Source organism: Megalops cyprinoides, chromosome 4 (genome assembly GCF_013368585.1).
Source record: "Megalops cyprinoides isolate fMegCyp1 chromosome 4, fMegCyp1.pri, whole genome shotgun sequence".
Taxonomy (NCBI): Eukaryota; Metazoa; Chordata; class Actinopteri; order Elopiformes; family Megalopidae; genus Megalops; species Megalops cyprinoides.
The window spans coordinates 29,935,334-29,956,861 of NC_050586.1; the positions used below are offsets into that span (position 1 = coordinate 29,935,334).

The window sequence follows — 21,528 nt, forward strand, 5'->3', positions numbered from 1 at the left end:
TGATTCAGTGATTCATGGATTCAGTTTGCAGTCATCAGAGCCACTGTGCTAATGCGGCAGATAATCTATTCAGACTCAACTATTAAATTAACATAATTTATAAATCAAATAAAATAGAAGAAACATCAGCAGCAATATTAGTTTCAGATGAATGACCTCGAGGCAAACAGGCAGAGCACACAACATTTCTGACCGTGTTGCAAATCAGTCAGCAATAACAGATTTGTCTGATTTCAATCATACAGCAGAAGGATTTACATATTCACACTGCTTCTGTGCATACCTTCATCAACTGCCATAGTTATGATAAGAACAGATTTTACACTTCTTCATTCTGTTCTTGAGTGTGACTTGATGAAACAGCTGTAGAGGCAGTTGTGTCCCTCACTCACTTATTCACTTGCTCAACTCCTGTAGTAACAATAGTTTACCACTACTACCACTACCACTAGGGCCAGAAAAGTAGCCTCAGATGTTGCACCTGTTCATTTCTTTTTTTTGTTTTTGTTTAGGGAAAGAGGCAAATGATCACACCTCTTCGGGCTTTGGTCCCTGGCCCCCTACTGTCCACACTGGTCGAGACCCGTTTTTGGATGACCCAATGCTGCTGGCCGCCACCTGTGGCGCCACCCACATCACACTCAAATTACAGCTGCTGTTACCAACTGCAGTATCATCACTCCCTCCCCTCTCAATTACAGGGACCAGCCAATCAGCTGTGCCCACACTATTATCAGCAGCACATCCGACAGCGGAGACAGACTAGCCAGATTCGGCTGCGTCGTGACCCCATTTTCCCTTCTGATGGTGGCCTACGAGCTTTGTGAGACGCTGCCACTTGCCACCTGGTCCTCCCACACTCACATCCAGGGGGTATCTGCTTCCTGCATGTTTAAATTCTGGAGGGTTCAGGCATTCATCTGTGAAAAACCATCACACCCACGCAGGAACCCTCTGCAGAGGATCTGACCTGGCTCAGGTTCAAAAAGCCGGTTAGAAAATAAAGGAAAACTTTCACCTTTAGAAATCTTTTTCTTTTTCCACCTGAAGTAATCACTGCTGCAGGTTACTATGTATGCGTTTGTTCTAACCCTTCACACAAGCCCATATAGGAGAATCTGTGTTTTGCTCTTGTGGCGGTGCAGAATTCATCAAGGGAGGCAGTGGAGGCCTCCTAAATAGGCCCAAAATATATCACTTCCATGTTCGCCCCTCTGTTCGAGATGTCAGAGGAATGAAAGATTGACAGCTCTGGGGAAGAAATCTCCAAACTGTGACCTTGGCTTCATTGACATTTCCCTTTATTTATGTTTGAGACAAAGGATGTAACTTTTTAGAAGGATTATGCACATGTCTAACACAGCAGGTTTTGGAGGGACAAACACCATATCAGAAAAGGTGATGAGAACACTGGCCAACGGTAAGAACTGCAGAGAACTGCCCCGTTTACCAAAACAATTTCCTAACACTAAAGAACCTGTAACTTTATGGATACCAAATCCTGAATCTTCTCATAAAAAGTGCTGAACTGAACCCCCTCATTCACCAGAATGCGGTATCCATATCAAATAAAAGCCTGAGAACATGGAAGATGGAATTTAAGAACGAAAACAGAAATACACTGGCACTCTCACTGAGAAACAAAGAATGCTATATTTCTACTCTATGTGCAAAATAAAAATCTCATCAAACCATATTTCAACATGCTCACATCAATTGCTCCACATTTTGCAACAGTATCAAAACCTGCTATTCCTGCTCAGGGATTCTCAGGCTTTCACTGAGCAACAGAATGAGCATATCAGTTTTCATCTCCTCTCGATAAAACATTAGCGCACTGCTGTGGCTACTGCACAAGCTACAGAGATTGGGGGGAAGAGATCAAAGGAACAAAGCTGCTCATTTTGTTTACTTTTCTGTGCAGGTATCAGGTTTGCAAATACACAAAAAGATCTGAAGGGCAGTACTGATTCTCAATATCACCCATTCAAATCCACTGTCACATAAAAATCATTAAATTATTCTAAAACTACACACCACAAAAAATAAAAAATAAATAAATGAAATAAGGCACAGAAAAGCAAATCTGAGCAACTTGACCTTGGTTCTATTCAAGCCCACCTTCTTTGTGTTAGCAACGGCCTCCATCTTTAGGGCAAGACAAAAAAAGAGATTAACAGATATGAGTTATCATGAGAGTTCAGCATTAATTTGTCATTCTCTTTCACAGAGAGATAGGTAAGATCCACTCAACGTTAGGGGTCAGACCTGGGTATACTGATGGTCAGGGGTGGTCAAGGGGTGATTTTTTTTTTGTGCAAAATCATAACATAACCTTGAACAGATCAAAAACCTACAAAAAATTATACAGGATACTTCTGGTCTTGTTGCAGTCAACAAAAATCATGACCCATTATCTTAATGCAGTGGATACTTCCTGTCACCAGATCTAACAACTGGATCTACTTAACGGCTCCACCAACTAATGTCGTGGCAACCAGCATCTTCTTTTCCCACCCCCCAATGAAAATAAGTCATCAAGGAGACCAGCAGTACATACATGACCCTCAGTGACCCAAGCTGCAGAACTCTGTTTTGACATTAATGCTTCCCAAAGTATGCCACAGCAGGGTCTGGAGACAATCCTGCCATCAAGGGCTGCCCTGAAGGCTCTGGTTACTAATTCAACCTCTTATGTAGATCCAGCTGTTTAAAATGCATAAGTGGATAGGTCACCAAACATCCTCAGTCACTATCGTTTACCCATGGGTTCACAGACAGGGGAAGGAAGGCAGACCTCTGAGGGACAGGAGTTTACCAGACTTCTGCCCTAGAGAGGTACAATATAACATCCCTGCCATGCGTAAAAGCATGACCACATTGACATGCCATCTTTCATGTGTTAGAGGTAATGAAAGGGGCAGGTAGTGAGTAGTGGAAGTGGTAAGTGTTGCTGTAACTGCAGGAAAGTCACAAGAGCACTTTGGGGTGGCTGGGGGGGGGGGGGGGGGGGGCAATGGGGGAAGGGGGGGGGCAGGGTTTCAGTAGAGGTGGGAGCAGGGGTTTGTGTTGTATGCAGAAGCATGTCACATGGGATGAGGACACACCCACCTTGTTCTCCTCATCTTTAGACTAATGATGAGGGCGTCAAAAAGTGAAGCAGACAAAAACAAAGACACACATAGACATGAAAGAAAATCCTTCTGTCAGCTTGTTACAAACAGTAAGACTCTACATAAAAAGTGCTGATCACACACTTTTTTGCTATCCTTTCAAATAAAATTACATTTTTTGTAGATGTAGAAAATCTTATAATCCATCATCATTACTTTCAAAACATTCCATTTGTTTTTTTTTCCGCGATGCAGGTTTTGAAGGGCTTAAATGCCAGGATTAAATTGAGAATCTAATGCTAGGGTAAAACAATCCAGAAAATACAACTGCAGCTGAATTAACACTTGCTGATAAGATGTAGGTCCTGACAACAACCCCGATTGCACTGTACAGCCTCAGTAACATACTATATCTTGGCAAAATCTGGTTTTTCACAGCAGAATGACAGTCCCAATGCAAATCCCTCAGGCGCAGCCAAATTAAACCTCCTGGGAAAGTTACGTCCGATCTGCATCTGATTCGCTGAATCGTCACTATTTTTCCCCAGCATTAATGAATCCCGGCTGGCCACGGCGGCATTAATGGGGACCGAGTCTATTTATTTTATGACGGTCATTAATTTTGTTTATTGTGCGTGCGGTAACGCGCATTTCACCTCCGTTGGTTAACGTTCCGCTCCAAGGCACTGCCAAGGATTGGACATTCTCCTTTCAGTGCCGGCCTCTGCTGAGCACAGTCCCGCTCCAAAAATGACAGACTTTAAGACAGGTAGCAGTGAGGCCATGTGCGTCCGAGGCAGCATCGGCAAAGATCAAGCAGGAAACGGACCAATGCAATCTATCTAATGTATCGGCTACGTACCGGCTACATCCCGGTTCAACAGTACTTAAAGCATCGCTCACGGTGGCACATCTCAAGCAAGCCAGAGGTCTTACTCACTGTGTTCACTCAGCTGCCAATCTTATATTGATCACAAAACCAAAGGCACGCACGTCCTCGGTCTTTTGCTCACACACCCACACGGGTTTTGTGAGCAAGCGGCACCACTCGTTATTTTTATATGAAAATAACCTCATATACAAACTAGGGCGATGCCTTAAATCTGAACAGCTGAACAACCCACCTGTTTGCTCTTGATCTCCGCCTTCCAGGAGAGCGAGAAATAAACACGTTTAATTGCGACATGTACAATAAACTCCTCACATTCTAAAACACATTAATGCAATATTTTCCGACTAATTAATGTATTACATGCACCAGACTCACATTCACATATATAAGCATATTTCTGTATATAAAAATACGCATACATTATGTATGCATGTATTGTCATTGTCTGTACCGTATGCACGTATGCAACACAGAAGAATGCAGCAAGTAATTGGATTAGACTAGTCGAATAAATCTACAACTCATTCCACCGAATTCAGAACATATGGCACATGTGAAAACATGCCATTAAAGAGCAAGAAATAAAATATAGCTTATATATTAAATGCTATTCTGTTGAATGGAGAAACCGTATTTTGAAGAGGGCACAAATGCCATTTGCGTGGCTTGTGTAGACAGTGGCATAGAAAGCTTGAATGTATGGCTGTGGATGTACATGGCTAGCAGCGTGGACAAATGACCCAATAACTCCTCCAGTCACGTCCCATTCCACAGCCGTCAGCTCGGTCTGCTGATTTTTCTACTCTCGTCAGCTCATTCCCGCAACACCACGCCGTCCCTCCGGGCCCCGTCGGCGCAAATGAGAATGTGATTTATCTAATTAGGCAAATGTTCCGACTGACTGCCCGACTCGTGGCCTGACTGCCACTCTGCGGTCTTGCTCCGCGCGGGATTCTGGGAGCACGGAATGTGGGGGATTACAGAAAGGGGGAAACGGCGGAAACCATCAGTAAGGGATTCCGTAGAGAATGGACAGGTAAGCCACGGGCATATAAACAATATATTTACAGCTCCTACGCGGGGACGAAAAATATCCTCAAATAAACCTACCTGCTTCTCTTTGTCCTTCTTTTCAGGCTATTAAGAACAAGATAAAAAGGAGAGATTTATTGTGCTTTTTAAAAAAATATATGGAGACATGAAATGTGTAGGTCACTAAAGGTCACAGACTCCAGCCTGCTTCATCCTGACTACTCAAATATTAAATTATACAATGCATTCAGGGTGGATGACATGGACAGGCCATTCAATGGTAAGACAACAACCATGTAAGCTACTGTAGAAAGCAGGGGCAACTGGCAGCTGTATTAAGCACTGATATAATAACATGATCTCTCTTTCTCCCTGTCTCCCTCACACACACACACACACACACACCTTAGCTTTGAAATCACTGGCTTGATGATTGGGGGAAAGTTGAGGGATGAAGGGCATGACTACTAGGCAAATAGCACACATACACTGCTTTACAAGTCCCTAAGGAATAAAGCTCTACAGCTCTAGAGTGAGGGCTGTTTTAGTGAACACACACCTTCTTCTTCTTTTCAGCCTACGGAAGGGGGGGGGGGGGGGGGGGACAGTGCTGTTACTGCTTAGTGTCTAACAGTAACAGCCAGTAGCACTCAAAACCGAGACCAATGGAGACTACAACCTACATTACCAGCCTACCCACAGTGCACTTCACAATAGAAACTAGAATTCGTTCAAACATAGCACTAATCTTTCACATATAATGTATACTTTTGTCTCCATGAAACATTTATCATCTTGCAGAACAATGTACTACCCCAGCCCCGCTATCCAAAAATATTAGAAATTACCACCTTTTTCTGTAATTACAATGTGTCATTCATTAAGATGTAGTATAAACCCACCTTTTCTTTGTCAAGCTATTGAATGCAAAAAGAGAGAGATGGGATAAAAAAATAAATATGATATATATTATGGCTTATATGAAATAAAACATCTAACAACCTAAACCATACAACCATCTGCACTCCTGCTGTGATTTCTGGGGAAAAAAGTTCCTCATTCAGGGAAAAAATAGTGTGAATGCAGTGATGACATGTCTTGTGGTTTAAAACCTGATATATTAATATTAGAGGAATGAGCTATAAACAGAACATCCAGACAACTGAGCACTTCATATTCACGCATTAAAAGTCTAATCTGATTTCCCATCTGCTAAAACAGCAAAGGCATCCTGAGTGTCTATCTGTCTATCTACAGTGATGTCTCACATAAAATATGAAAACAAGTCTGGTTTCACAGGTGTGCAAGTATAACAAACTGCAGCACCTCTAGATGATCAAAGCATGTATTGGTAAAGACTGGGGCAGGAAAAGGGTAGGGACATGGTTTAATATTCAGAAGAGATCAGCAGAGGAGATATTAATATACTGCATATTGCTGTACTGCATATAGATAATGACGCAGAGGAATAACTAACAGGCTGTGATTTTAGATTCTGCATTTGCATTAGCATTCTGCTCTCAGGCTAGGCACAGTCTCAAATGCATGCCTGTTCCTGATATCACACGCATTTGCAAATGCATGCACCTCCCCATGTGAGCTTTTATGTCACTAAGGAGAATGGCCAAGGCACATTTCTTTGGCTCTTCCTGTCAGGGGCAGCTGTGTGGTGTAGTGGAGAGGAGCAGGACTCCCATCCCAAAGGTTGCCAGTTCCACACACTGGTGGGACACTGCTGTTAGGCAAGGTACCTCAGGCAGCCTGAGTCATCAGTTGCTCTCATTAAGAGTGCTAGGCAACCGCAATGTAACAACTCTATCTCCAACTTATCAAAAGCAGAAGCTGCAGAGGAATTAAATAGATTACATATCACTTAAGTGGTAAAAGTAGGTGAAATTAGCTTTCGGTATATGTGTACCCAGATTTGCATCTGCATTGCTGGGGACCACTGAATGCCAAAAGACAACAACAAAGTGGCCATAAACAATCATTGTGAACTTTCTGGACTGCAGTCAGTGGGGACAGTGGCTTGGGTCAAGGTGCATGCATTTTTGCACAACCCTGTTTTGTTGAAGAGCTCCTCTAGCATCCCAGAACAATACGGAGGAGACGCCAGATGGAGGAGGAAGTTGCAGGTGCTACAGACCATTGTGCAGGTGCAGAGTGGGGGTGGAGGTTGGGGTTCACTGCTACCTTACAGTTTGTCATTAACAAACCTTTTCTTTGCTTTTCCCCGACTGGCAGTGGGAGAGGAAGAAAATATCAACACTTTAAACACCTTTCATGGTTTATAGCACATCTAAAGAGGTGGCTACAGATGTGGAGCTACAGTATCCCACAGGATCCAAGAGACAACTACCATGGAGGCTCAATAAACTGTACCAACTACAACCTGTGACACCAGCCTCAGGCTATGTTTCATACAGTGAGCAGATCTGCAAAATGCATGACTCTATTTGAGATTTAGGAGCTACAGCAATACAACTCTTTACCTCTGTATTTGAGACAAAGAATGAGTTATTTCGAAATATAATAATACATACAGTACATATATCAATAAATGCCAATGGCTATACAGCACTGATACGAATCACAGATAGAAGGACTGGCTTATAATTAATAACACCTTCCAAATAATGCATTATAACCTATGTGAAATTCTTTTCTTACATCAATAAACAGTTTATGAGTTGATAAAACAACAGCGTTCACATGTGATTTTTTTCATGGTGACTGTATTCATATATTAGTATACACATTTAGTGATCCAGGGGGATCAAAGGTGGTCTTTCTGCTCTTGTCAAACCAACCTTTTCTTCTTTTTCTTTGTTGTCAAGCTGAAGAGGAGAAGAAAAGAGAAAAAAATCTATAGCTGTCACTCACTAACAACAATGAAGTAAATCTCCTGTTCAGCTTAGGAAAACTTGCTGGTCACAGCTTCCAGATCACATGCAATTTCCATCTATCCATCACTAACTGGTATCCTTTGGTTTGCTGTAATACACTATCCCAAACCCCATTGCCTTGACAGTGTAATTTTCTCTACAAAGGCAAGTGTGTCAATCTTCCCACAATGTCACTGAACAAATGAATAATCAAAGTAAAATAATGAGCAAAACAGACAACAGACAAAACAGACAAAATTTCTTTCAGATTGATGGTGATGGTGACCGAGGAAAAGGTCTGTAGCACCCAAAATGACATCAGAGGGCGAGACCATGGGTAACAGGCAAGGTATAAGCTTTAATATGACTTTTTAGAGCAATCTATTTTATTGTCCTTAAATTGGAATCCTTACAATTAGAGGCTTCTGATGCATAGGGGAGGGGTGCTATTAGGACACTAGCACAGAGTGAGGGGAAGGAAGCCTTCTGTGGCAGTTCTCACCAACCCCACCCCAAAGTTGCTCACCTCCGAACCTTCTGAATCGGAACCTCCCGACTGACATTGAGAGAGCAGAACAGAGAGGAGAGACAGTCAAAGAAGCAGCACACAGTACTCTGTCCATCACTCTCTAGAGGCCAACACTACACTGAGGTCTCACCACCAAAGGCACGCAGCTGAGCTACTGAGCTACTAATTAAAACTGCAGGAAAAAAATTCACATGGAAGTGAAATGTTTCCAAAATCATTAGTAATCATTAGCAGAACCAAGTCCCCACAGCCTGTATGAAAGCAGGCTGTGTTCACACTTGTGTGCCTTCATGTGCAGCTAGTGTTGTTGATACATAGCCAATGATACTCATTTAAAAAGTAATGACCTAACACCAGCAAAATTTGTACACCTGAGTCTCACAGCACCACCAGATACAGACCACTAAAAGCAGGACTGTTGGTGCAAAAAATATCAATAAAATATATGAAACATTTGCATTTTTCAGTGTATTTCCTCTCAAGCCTACATTTACATGTGATGCCGGCAATATTTACATGCAACTGCATTATAATTCCACAGCTGGAAACCCACAGCAGGAATAGCGTTGCAATTCAATTTTCTGATCAATTGTCTGAGATCGGTGCAAATGGGTTGCTTTCGTAAATACTAATGAATTAAGAGCCCAATCAAGCCACAACATGAAAAAGAGAGTAATGGATGTAAATATATGAAAACGTTCTTATTATTATATTGTGAGAAAAAATCTGAGGAAAAATAAAAACTGGACAAAGCATGTCCTGTTTCTCTTGTTAATGAACCGATCCCTTCCTACAGCCTACAGTCTACTTACAGACTAGGACCTGACAGACTTGGTCAATTTGGTGTGCCATAACATGGATGCACACAGAGGTTATCAAGGTACAATACTAAGTCTACAGGAGATGGCACAGACAGACTGAAGAAGTCGAGTTGCTGTCTGTACACTGTGACAGACACCAGTTGCATAACATTTCTCACCTTGGTTTCTGAATCGTCCGACTGAGAGTGGAGGGAGCAGTGGGGGGCAGAAAAAGAGGGAAAATCGACAGTTTTCCCATGAATCATTGCTCTCATGAGAGCTGAGAACATGGCAAACAAGTCCAGTTCAGAACATTGTTGGAAGAGTACTGCGAGTATATGAAGTTTGTGAGGTGGTGAGGTGAGGTGGTGGAAGGCAATTGAAAATATATCTTATAATATATCTTATAACTCCAATATCATCGTACAGCATGCAACATATTGAATGATCTGTCAAGTCTAATCATGTTGCAGATAATATGCACAACATATAAATGTTGGGTATTTTCGATTCACTGTTGTCAAAGATATATATATATGGAAATTTTTAAGAGTGGAGCCAATATTAAATTGGTCCACTCTACTGTATAAGATGATACCATGGATTTTTACCAGGTCTTAAAAAAACTCAGAACTAGTGCAGAGCAGCACTTCACCCCTGGCTGTGTATTGAATGGTTGCCCTGGGAAACCATGTGTAAAGTATAGCCCCTTTGTCAAAATATGAATTTCCACCTCAGTCATTCTGTGACTCAAATTCAATAACATGCTTTTGGTGTGAGTGTTCAAAATCAACTTCCTTTCATTTCATCTTATTTTTATTTCCTGGATTCAAGACCCATGTTCCACTCAAAGCAGCCTTTGTAATCCCTTTGTGATCATCCATTCGGGGCTGCCTGGAATCTATCTCTCTCTCTCTCTCTCTCTCTCTCTCTCTCTCTCTCTCTCTCTCTCTTTCTCTCTCTCCCTCTCCCTCTCTCCCTCCCCTCATTGTTAATGTACCCTCTAATCTGTCTGTCATAAACACTCTCTCTCTCCCTCTCTCCCTTTCCATCACTCATGTCTCCATCTCCATCTATTGACCTAGATACAAAACACTGAAGAGTATACAACTATCGAAAAGTCTGGTTTGCTTTCAGTTGTTGGCAACCAGGAGTCATAGGCCTGACTGCAATGTGTCCACAGGACTCTCAGACTCTAAGGCAACAATCTGAATGTCACTGTGAGCCTTACATCTAAGGATCTCAGATAAGAATTAACCACCGGTGACCCAAGCACTTTAAAACCTGGCCAGCTGCTGAGTTGCAAACTCAAAGCCTCTTCCCAACACAGACACCAGATTCCAAAAATGAATCAGCAACATTCAGAAAGCTCATTGAAACAGCAGGGCTTTGGCAAACACTATTCTGACATTCATTGAATGAAAAATCCACACGGTAAATGCAAAATCTGAGATCCACAGCAGACTATCAATCTAGTATTAGAACGTGTCTGCTCTTCTGCAGTCTTAGCTCATGCTCTTTAATGTACCCCTCTGCTAAGTGAAAGAACCATCATCTACCTCTACGCATGAAAAGCCATGCTCTACATGTGTCTGAACTTTCCTGTGGTGATACCCACCATGCCATCATCCCCTTCATCATCAGTGACTGCCTAATCCAGCCGGAGGGGCAAAAAAGAGAGAAACAAAGCTCAGTATCCAAGGGACATCAACAGGATTCTGGGATGGTATGCTGGGAAGACTTAACGATCAGGATTGGAGGGAGTAGGGCTCCCACAGTGTCACAGATTTCCTTTTTGTGTTATGACCTCAGTTTTATATTATGACCTCATTTTCAGCTCCTGCATGTATTCTGTCCTTTTCTGGGAAGTTCAGGTTGGTAACAGAAGGATCTGGTACTGTCTGCATTGCTATGCTAGCTATGTAGAGTATGCTCTTTTTAGACTACATGTAAGAATCCTCCTCAAGAATGTTAGTAATAAGCCAGAAAATCTAAATTCTTACAACTTCAAAAATGGAAGAGACAGAACTTTCAGTGTGAAGCACACTGATCTGACTATCTGCTCAATATAGAGTATCTGTGATGTAATGCTCCAACAAAACTTTAAGAGTGACAGTGTTTCCATCCCAATGTCGATCCAGCAGGAGAGATACATTGCTGCAATAAAAGCTATGTTAGAGCATTATCATATCAGTGAGTGCTACCTCATCCAATTGTATATTATCTCCACTCAGCATCTAATTACTGGGGAAGTGTATATGTTCTGTTTCAGATATACTGTACAAGGGTAACACTTGAACCATCCATGAACCATAGCTATGCCATTAAATATCAATAGTCAACCTGCTATTGTTATTTCTGAAAAAACGTACATCATCTTATAATAGCACTACTAGAAACTTTGTATATACCACTACTATTAATCCAAATATGTGAAATTGTGTAAATACTTCAAGAGGAAACCACACGAGAGAAAATCCGGCACTACAATACGCACGCACCCACCTCTTCATCATAATCCTCTGGCTCCTCTTCATCATCAAGCTCAAGAAAAGCAGGGAATGAAAGAAGTTTAGACAGAGGTTTAGCTCTAATCCCTGGCTACTCAGTCCTGGTCATTGAGGGCTGGAGCTTGTGCTCTCTTCCCCCTGATGCAACTAATCCCCATCTTCTTGACCTAGCTTCTTTCCCCACTGCTAAGAGTGATCATGTTTTAAAGAGAGCTGAGAATCCTGCTGGATTGTGTTAATGCAAGACTAGGTTCGAGAGCTTCTTAGTGCCTACCTATAGCACTGAAAGTGGTCGAGAACAGACTCAATATGATGCAGTGCTATTTGCTCAATGACTCTAGAGCTCTGCTGAATCAAAGTCTCAACCGTATCTCATGGACTCTTGACATTGGAATATTCCACTAAACACACCTGACTCCAATACACCGGACTGGACATTAAAGCAGTTTCCGATCTTCCTTATTCATCAATGAATTATTTGGCAGGTTGTTCTTGTCCAGGCAAAGTTAAGTACAAATGTAAATCTTCAGACTTTAAGTGCTATGACAAAGTGCTCTACTTCAACTTTAGCATTCATGACATCACAAAGCAGGGAACACACATATGTGGCTTGTAGGGTATGTGTGGAAGTGAGGAGGTAAAATTATGTGAGGTTGGAAGACTGTATGAAGACAGACTTGGGAGGGGGTTGCAGCTGCAAGTGGGGTAGAGCTGTCTGAAGGTGTACTGGGTTGGATCTACAAACGGGTGGAGTCAAATTGTACTAGAGCTGTATGAGAGTGGACCTGTATTGGGTTGAAGCTACATGGAGGTCTGAAATGACTTAAGGTATATGTGTACTGGGATGGAGCTAGGTAGGGTAGGAGCTATGTTGGGTAAAACCAACACTGGAGTGTATTGACCAGGGGGTAGAGCTATGATTACTAGAACAAGGGAGTGAAGGAGGAAGCTCATCATTAGAACATGGATCATGATCCAATGCTCAGTTCTACCCTACACCTACCCTCTCTTCCTCTGCAGCCATCTGAAGAGAGAAGCAAAACAAATACACAGGGGTCACTGCAAAAAAGTATTCCAATAGGAAAGACCTTAAATAACTGAAGAATACCACCACGATTCCTGTGTTAAACTGTGACATGAAGGTGTGAAGAAATATTGAGGATACAGATTACTTACATTGACCAAAGGCGGAGAAGTTCAATAAAGACATGAAAATGGGAAGACATTCCATTTGAAACAGCTTTGACTTCCACATATAAATTAGCATAGCAGAGGGCTTAGTCTGTAATGTAGAGTACTATAAATACAAATCCAAAGGCAGATGTGGCGGGACATGATAAGTGAGTAGGCGGGGCCTGTAGTGCACATTGCTGATGTTGCAGAAACATAGGCATCATGCTTGTCCTCAGGGTAAGTGTTCTGGAGTGCTTTCATACACAGTCACTGCTGGACTCAGCTCAAAGGGCCGACTCTACATTAACCTGCCCAGCTGGGCATGAGAAGCCCCCCACTAGGATTCAAGGTTTCAACATTGCACCCTGTACCCCCATCAGTCAGAGAATCTTCCCTCATCCTCCACAACATATACATATAGCCTGTGGATGCCCTCCAACAGGCTAGCCCTTATACTACACAGGAAGTGACACAGAGCGTGTACCATATGACTTCTTACTGTGACATCACAGTGCTGAGGTCACAGATGCCAACCCCAAACAGTTTCGTACATAGCTTTCACCAACATGTCTGCAGTTTTAAATAGTTCACCCAGAGTCTCCAAATCTGCAGCAATCTCAGTTTTCAACATCACATCACATACATTTTGAACCAGATCCTCAAGAAGAGATTTTGTTGGGTCAGCCCTAGTCATATTTCTGATCAGACTGTAGTTCCATCTTATTAAAAAAATCATGGCATAGAACCATTGAAACCTGTTCCTTTTCATGTCAATACAACACAAACCCCAGTTTTTTTTTTGGTTTGCTTTTTTGATGCCCTTATAGGTGTGAACCAATCAGCTGCTGACACCTTGGTGTCCACCCACCTGTTTGGCTCCCATGCACTCAAACATTTTCTCCAGCAGAACCCGGAGCTGTTGGACATTGTTCATAAGGACACAGGGCTGTGGGAGAGAGAGCACCTCAGTCAATACCACCTCAAGGCTGGCACTCAAAATGCTAAATAACTACAGAAAGTGACTAAATTAAAGCACACAAACCTAGGCCTATATTCAAAATAAATGTAAGTCATTTTTATTGCCTGTTTTGAAACAACCTACACAGCAATCGGGGAACTCAAAATATGTGAGAGACAAAAATGCAAAAAATATTAACATAACCCTTTTAAATTTGGTATTCTGTGGGCAACATACACATTGCACTAAGACAGAATAGAGGCTTTAGTGTGGAAAGAGGTACAGACTGTTCTAAAGCCCCGCCACCACGCCCACCCTGCACCATCCCACCATGTCAACCCTGCCCCACCATGACCCTGGACTTACGATCTTCTCCTTCTCGCAGTAGGTGGGGAAGCTTTTTGTGAGGATGCTACAGTACTGTAGCAGCACTTTGGTGATGGTCTGTCAGGAAGATAAAAATATCACTTAACAGAAACAACATCTCACAATGTTTACAATGTACATGGCAGGCTGTTTACACACAGGAACCCTTTGAATACCCATCTTGGCCATATGGCGTAGCAGTAATGGAGGAGGGCTTCAAACAAAATAGCCTGAATCCCAGGTGACGAACTGGTCTACTACCCCTAAGCAGGATAATTAACCTAAACTACTTCATTAAATATCCAAGCAGATCCGTTAAGGGATCTGCTGCCAAACATAATGTGATACAATGCAGTACCATGTCATGTAACGTCAAGATTTATTATTTATGAAGAGGTAACTGTAAAATCAGTGCATACTGCTTTACTAGAAATGGTCAGACTAGACCAATGCCAGCTGGCATATGACGGCATGAGAGGAGTTATGGCCAGAGACCCAGGGCCAACACAGTGACAGCCAAACATGTATTAAAACAGAGAGGAGAGTCACTGACTCACAAGTGGACAACAGGGCCACCTCTAACAGCCATCTCTCCGCAGCCTTTACCGCGATCTCCTACGTTTTCTCGCTAAAACCACTGGAAACAACCCCAGCAGCCACCCGTGGCCCCCCATGAATATTTCATACCCAAACATATTCTGTTTTTTTTATGGCAAGGCCTAATACCTGAAAACAAGGGCCTGATTGGGTCATGAATTTCAGCGGGCTGGATGGATTGCTTTATAGCACACATTCTTATTTAATGAGGACATATCGAATTTCTATTACACAAATGTGAAAAGTCCCCGGGCCGTTTTCCTGTTGCCGCATTACATTGAACTGCAATTTCCAAACCTAGCAGGGCAACGAATGAAAAGTCAACAGTAAAAAGTAACTGAAATATCATATTGTTCTACAGTAGGTCCTCCAGCACCCTCCAGGGGTATGTTTACACATTAATCCACCCCCCCCCCCCCCCCCCCCCCCACCCCCCGCCCGGCCCGGAGGAGGTTTGGAGATGAGGTGGGGGGATGTTACCCTGGCGAAACGGCGGTTGTAGTGGGCCATGACTTTAGGGTCTGGGCACTCCAGCTTCTTGATGATCTCGAAGCTCTGGTTGAGCTGGGTGAAGATGTCCACCACAGAGCAGGAGAAGAGGGCATGCTCTGAGGTCTGCTGGAACTGGGAGGGTGGGAGAGGAAGGGGGGAGGCCAGGGAAGAGCCATGTTAGCACCATGAGGCAGCAGTGTGGAGTAAGTGGGGAACGGGACCTCAGAGGCACGGAAGCAGGTGTCACAGGGTCAAATCCCAGTTGGGACACTGCTGTTGTACCAGTGAGCATAGCACTTTAACTGAACAAGATGAAAAAACTCCTCCAAAATCTAATTCGCTTATTAAAAACAACTATATTTAAGTTATTACTGGTTCTTCCACCTACTCAAAAATGTGCTAAAATATAGTCTACTGATTTAATTTGCTTTTCACTACAGAGATATTGTGTAGCTTCCAGGTATTTGAACCCAGGACAAGCTTTTTAAACCCTTCATTATACTGTCTATGTGACTTTTCTAATAGAACTACACATTAAATCAAATGATCTGGAGAACAGGGTTATTATCTCAAGATGTCATTCATAAAGTCAACCTCTGAGTCTCAGTTTTCTAAAGCTTTGCAAAGCTCATCTTTTCACCAGCTAACAGCAATGGGGAAGCTTTAAGTTAATGAAGGCGAGCAGCAGACCCCGCTGTGGCCTTCCACTTACTCCCTCTCGCTTGTCTCTCTCCAAAGCTCCCTGCATGAACTCCAAGGAAACATCCTCATTCTCTGCTAGCCACTGCAGGACAAACTGCAAGAACCACCTGCACAGAGCCAAGAGAGGAGAGAGAGAGAGAGAGAGAGAGAGAGAGAGAGAGAGAGAGAGAGAGAGAGAGAGAGAGAGAGAGAGAGAGAGAGAGAGAGAGAGAGAGAGAGAGAGAGAGAGAGAGTGAGAGAGAGAGAGAGAGAGAGAGAGAGAGAGAGAGAGAGAGAAGAAATAGAAGAGAAACATGGAACAAAGGAAGAAAGCAATATAGAGAGAGATAAAGAGGGGGAGAAACGGTGAGAGTAATTGAATTTGAGAGGGAAAGAGAGATGGAGAGAGAAAGGTAATGCACACTGATATATCAACAGCCCTTCAGTCTGTTAATATGTAGAAAAATGCAGATCCTGCCAGCAAAGCATAGTGGAGTTGAACTTGAGCTACTGAGTCAGAGAGGGACAGAGAGATTGTAATTATTACTGATTGTAAGTATTACATCATCCTATTCAAAACACGCATGTAATATGCTAATTGCTGTGGTAATGCTTTGATGTCCTGGTAATGAGCAATTTGATAATTTAATTGAACTGAGAAAAAGGCGGAAAGAGGGAGAAAAGGAATGGATATTAGTGAGTATTAGTGTCAAGAGAGACAGAGAACAGAGGGATAGAGAAAGTGGAAGTGAACAGAAGAGAGCTGTCAGACAGTCAACAACTGAGTCAGAGTTCTAACTCCGTCAGAAACGCAGAGGTCTCAATGCGCTGAGAAAACACTATGCTGAGGCAACAGTATGAGAGATCACAGTGAGTCCTCTTTCCCTCTGTTTCAAACAGTGTCAGATCACCGTTAATGACGAGGCAAATTAAGATTTGGCTCTAGGCGTGTGACACAGCGGAGACAGTGGGATTAAAAGACCCAGTTCTGACAGTGTGACAGATCACTGTAAGTGACAAGGCAAACGGAGACTCCTGTCTGAGAGCTCGACAAGGCTGAGACAGAGCGAACAGAGGCTGACAATGTGATCAAGGCAAGCGACAAAAGCAAATCGAGACTGCAAGACTCGGAGGGCAGGAGAGATGGCCAGCAGCCAGTGGCTGAGGGACAGAGGGGCAGGAGGTCACTCACGATGGGTACTCCGGAATGACGTCCTTGAAGGCGGGCAGGTCCTTCACATACTCATTGTAAAGCCACTTCACTTTGAAGTGCAGGTTCATGTAGTCAGCACTCTTGCATAGTTTGTGCTTCTCATGTTCTGCAGACAAAACAAAACAAAAAATCTGTTTATCTGTTGATCTATTAATCAGCCAAGTACGCACCGGCTGTTTACACACTACACCATAACCAGCAGTGTCCTTAGCTGTTCATTTTAAATTCCCAATCTATATGTGATTTGACTCCGTGTTTCTCCATAAGTGTTCATCCATTACTGAGCACTAAATGAATTGGAAACCTGCGCCAACATTCAGAAGTCACAACAATCACACACACTACTGTATGCACACACACACACACACACACACACACACACACACACACACACACACACACACAGAAAATCAGTAGGAAGATACCACTAAGGAAGCAAAGATAGCATTCTACAGATGATATTAGAGAACAGGAATATGTACTGATTCCCGCAGATCCGACATCTGGAGCACAATGTCCAGGGAAAGGAGAGGGGAAACAGTTGCTATTGGGAGTCCATGCAAACATAACACACTCACACATGAGTCAAAAAAAAAGTCAAAACCTGAATCAACCACATACTCCTTTGAATCAGAGGAGATTCGGGTTCTGTTCTTCCAAACAGAACCTGTGACAAATCAAGCTGATTAATGAACATTAGGGCAAGAATTCAGCTGCTGCCAAAAGGCAAATTATTCCCCAGATAATGCACCCAGTTTCAAGTTGCCAGTCAACATTGTTGCAGCAGTGCATGTTCTCAGAATCATATTCTGCCACAAGCTACGAGGTGACCCTGCAGGTAGCTTCACATGAGGGGGTGGGGGGAATGAAACCAAGTCCTTTAAACTTGTTTTTCTCATGTGCAGCACGCCCGCTCTGGTCTCTCAATCCCCTCACCTCTCCCTGACAGGAATGCCCCCCCACCCCTACAGGCGTCCACAAACTCCAGGAGCTTCTGTTGTGTCTGTGATCTGCACAGCGGCCGCCCTGGAAACTCCCTGGAGACCTTGTGATGCCGCCTCTGGGTGTGAAACAGACCCCGCTGCTCACACAGGTCTCGCATCATTCAGCAGCAGTAATGACAACAGGGTACCGAGCGCACGCTGCTTGTGACAGCTGACAAACTTCCTTCATTGTCAGGCTGACTGGGGCAACCTTAACGAGCTAATCTGCTGTGCACCCTCAGTTATTGCAGTGTGTTCCCCACCAGCGACACTCTTTGATATTTGCTGGCAAAAGCTCACATAGAACTGCGTATCAAAGCAGAGCTGGTGCTGAGAGACAGATGCAAATGTGTTGTCAGATCTTTTTTTTTTCCCTGGATAAGAGGTAAGACCTAGGAGGTGTGGGGGGGGGCACTGGGATAGATGAGGCATATCTAATTCTCTTACCGGCATAAAATTCGAGCCTGCGTATACGGAATGAGGTGGGGGCTGGAACGAACAAATCAAAAATCAACAAAACAACAGAGAGAGAAATAGCGGGAGAAGGTGTGAGGAAGACAGAAAGGGAGGCACAGTGACAGAAGTCATGAAACAAAAACAACATCACAAAGAAAAATAAAATAGTTGTGGAGGAAAAACAAAATGTGTTTCCAGCATGCCCATCAAATAAAAGTAAATAATATACTTTTTAAAATTATATTAAAAGAGATTGCACTCAAATGAACATAAGGCATACTAAGATCCTGAGTTAAAAAACAACTGCAATGACTGCATTTAATATGGAATTATCATCTATTTCTGCTATACAATAGTAATGACAGGGAAATGAATAAAAAGAATATAATCTTCTAAAGGAAATGAATCTAACAGCGAATATAGCTTTCTAGCTTACTACAGCAGTTAATGACCCCTACATGCAGTCTAAATTCTGAAAGCTAGGGCTATTCTTTAGACCTCCGGTGCTGCTTTACATCCAACAGCCTTACCGTTATTCCAGTGGTAATGATCAATATTATGCAGAACTGTAAAAAAAAACAAAACAAGGGACAGGACAGAAGACGTTGAAACAGATGGACAGAATGATGGTGGGACGAGGGAGGGAGAGGAGATCAGTGGGTACTGCACATAACAGCATGTATAACAATATTACGTACGTCACGTTCAGCCCCCTGCTCAAATGTGCCCTACTCCCCTCTCAGAGTCTGCATCTGCTTCACCATGTGGAGGAAGGGGCACCTCCAAAGTAGCCCTCATTGCCCACGGCCCTTTGTTATATATTTTTCCTGTATATCACTGGGTATTTACTAATGTGATTCAACTTAAGACATCCTAAGATGTGCAACAGCAACCAGGGAATTACACCCATGTTTCAAGTCCTACTCCCCTCAGCTGCTACACCACACTGCTCCCCCCTACCACCACCTCACTCTGATGCCTGAGGGGGAGAAGAGGGGTGCAAACACAAGGGCTTGGTCTTACCCTCCAAGGCGTACTTCATATCCTGCGCAAAGAGCGTCCACATGACCTCCGCGCTGACCTTTCCCACGTTCAGCTCTTGGGGGAACCTGGGGCAGAGCAGGACAGAGGGAAGGGGGCAAGAGATGGAAGAGTGGGGTGAACGTGTAGCATGAGAGGCAGGGTCAGTGTGGAAGACATGGTTCGCAGTGGCGGTACTGACTGGTTGAGGACCGGCGTGTAGGAGTTTTTGTCCTCCTCAATGATGGACACAATGAGGGTGATGAGTTTGGGCCAGAAGTCCAGGTTTTTCATGCTGGGGCCCTGCTCCTCTTGGCCCTCCTCCTCCTGCTTGTTCTGAAAAAAACACAGAAATCAGTTTAAAACAAAGGGCAAGCTTCCAAAATGACAACATGCAACAGGCATAGCTTCTAACTCCTGTGTCACAATACCCAGGGCTTCAAAAGGAAAAAAAAAAAAGACACAGCTCTCCCCAAATCCCCCCCAAGTCCTACATCCATATGAGATGCCATTGGATGCTGGTTCACAAACACATGGATTGAGAGCTCGTTTTTGCCATTGCATTTGGACATGTTCGAATGGAGTAGCACATTCCGGCAAGATGAAGTGGCTTCAGCTGCGTGATGTGATATCGGCTGCTGCTATGCTGCTTTACAGAGGGATACAGACTGAGACAATGTGTAGCAATAACACATTATTCTTCAGACAAATCCAAGCTGTGGAGACTACACTACAGAAACACATCGACTTTGGAATGCAGGGAGACATGCCAACATCCTGTGCTATAGGGAGAAAATGTGGTGGGGACATACTGTATGAAAGTTGCAGACATGCGCTATACAGATACGTAAATATCTGGGGATTCAGAGAGTTTGAGGTTGTGTATATAGCATATGCACAGACACAGCAGTACAGTGAAATGGAGAATGATTCGAGATACAGGGTGCAGAAGTATATGGAGCCACATGAGGATGTTCCAGTGCAGAGAGTAGCAGGTTGCAGGGATATAAAAAGATGCTGTTGTAGAGGGAGGGAGGGTGTGAAGATGCATGCAGGGAGCACAGGCAGCTGCAGGGAACAGACTCACCGGGTCCGCCGGAGCCTGGTACTCGCGGCTGTACAGCTCCTGGCAGTTGTTGAAGATGTATTCATAGGTGGAGTTGAGACAGGCCTTCACACAGTCTTTGACCACCTGGCCAGCCCTGGGGGGACTCTGCAACTCCTGGACCTGTGCAACAAGGGGCGGCCATGAGTTAGACTACAGAGGTGCTAACAATAATGCACTTACACACACGCACACACACACACACACAATATAGAGACCTGCTCACATGCACACAAACACATTCACACATACACACACACACACACACACACGCACGCACATGCACACACACACACACACACACACACACACACACACACAATATAGAGACCTGCTCACATGCACACAAACACATTCACACATACACACACACACACACACACACGCACGCACATGCACACACACACACACACACACACACACACACACACACACACACACACACAATATAGAGACCTGCTCACATGCACACAAACACATTCACACATACACACACACACACACACACACACACACACACGCACGCACATGCACACACACACACACACACACACACACACACACACACACACACACACACACAATATAGAGACCTGCTCACATGCACACAAACACATTCACACATACACACACACACACACACACACACACACGCACGCACACATACACACACACGCACATGCACACGTGCACATGCACACACATGCACACACACACATGCAC

General features: G+C 43.6%; 1 protein-coding gene across 3 annotated transcripts in view; it reads right to left on the minus strand.

The window, feature by feature from the left end:
• Window positions 1-21,528, minus strand: part of LOC118776236 (protein unc-13 homolog B-like) — a 75,124-nt gene that overhangs the window by 8,342 nt on the left and 45,254 nt on the right. For all 3 annotated transcript variants that reach the window (XM_036526396.1, XM_036526395.1, XM_036526394.1), the window contains 8 exons: window positions 20,788-20,928; window positions 19,903-20,036; window positions 19,704-19,789; window positions 17,221-17,347; window positions 16,060-16,156; window positions 15,336-15,479; window positions 14,259-14,336; window positions 13,803-13,880 (listed from right to left, as the gene is read on the minus strand). In XM_036526396.1, the coding sequence (XP_036382289.1) occupies window positions 13,803-13,880; window positions 14,259-14,336; window positions 15,336-15,479; window positions 16,060-16,156; window positions 17,221-17,347; window positions 19,704-19,789; window positions 19,903-20,036; window positions 20,788-20,928 (885 nt within the window). The remainder of the gene's footprint in view (window positions 1-13,802; window positions 13,881-14,258; window positions 14,337-15,335; window positions 15,480-16,059; window positions 16,157-17,220; window positions 17,348-19,703; window positions 19,790-19,902; window positions 20,037-20,787; window positions 20,929-21,528) is intronic.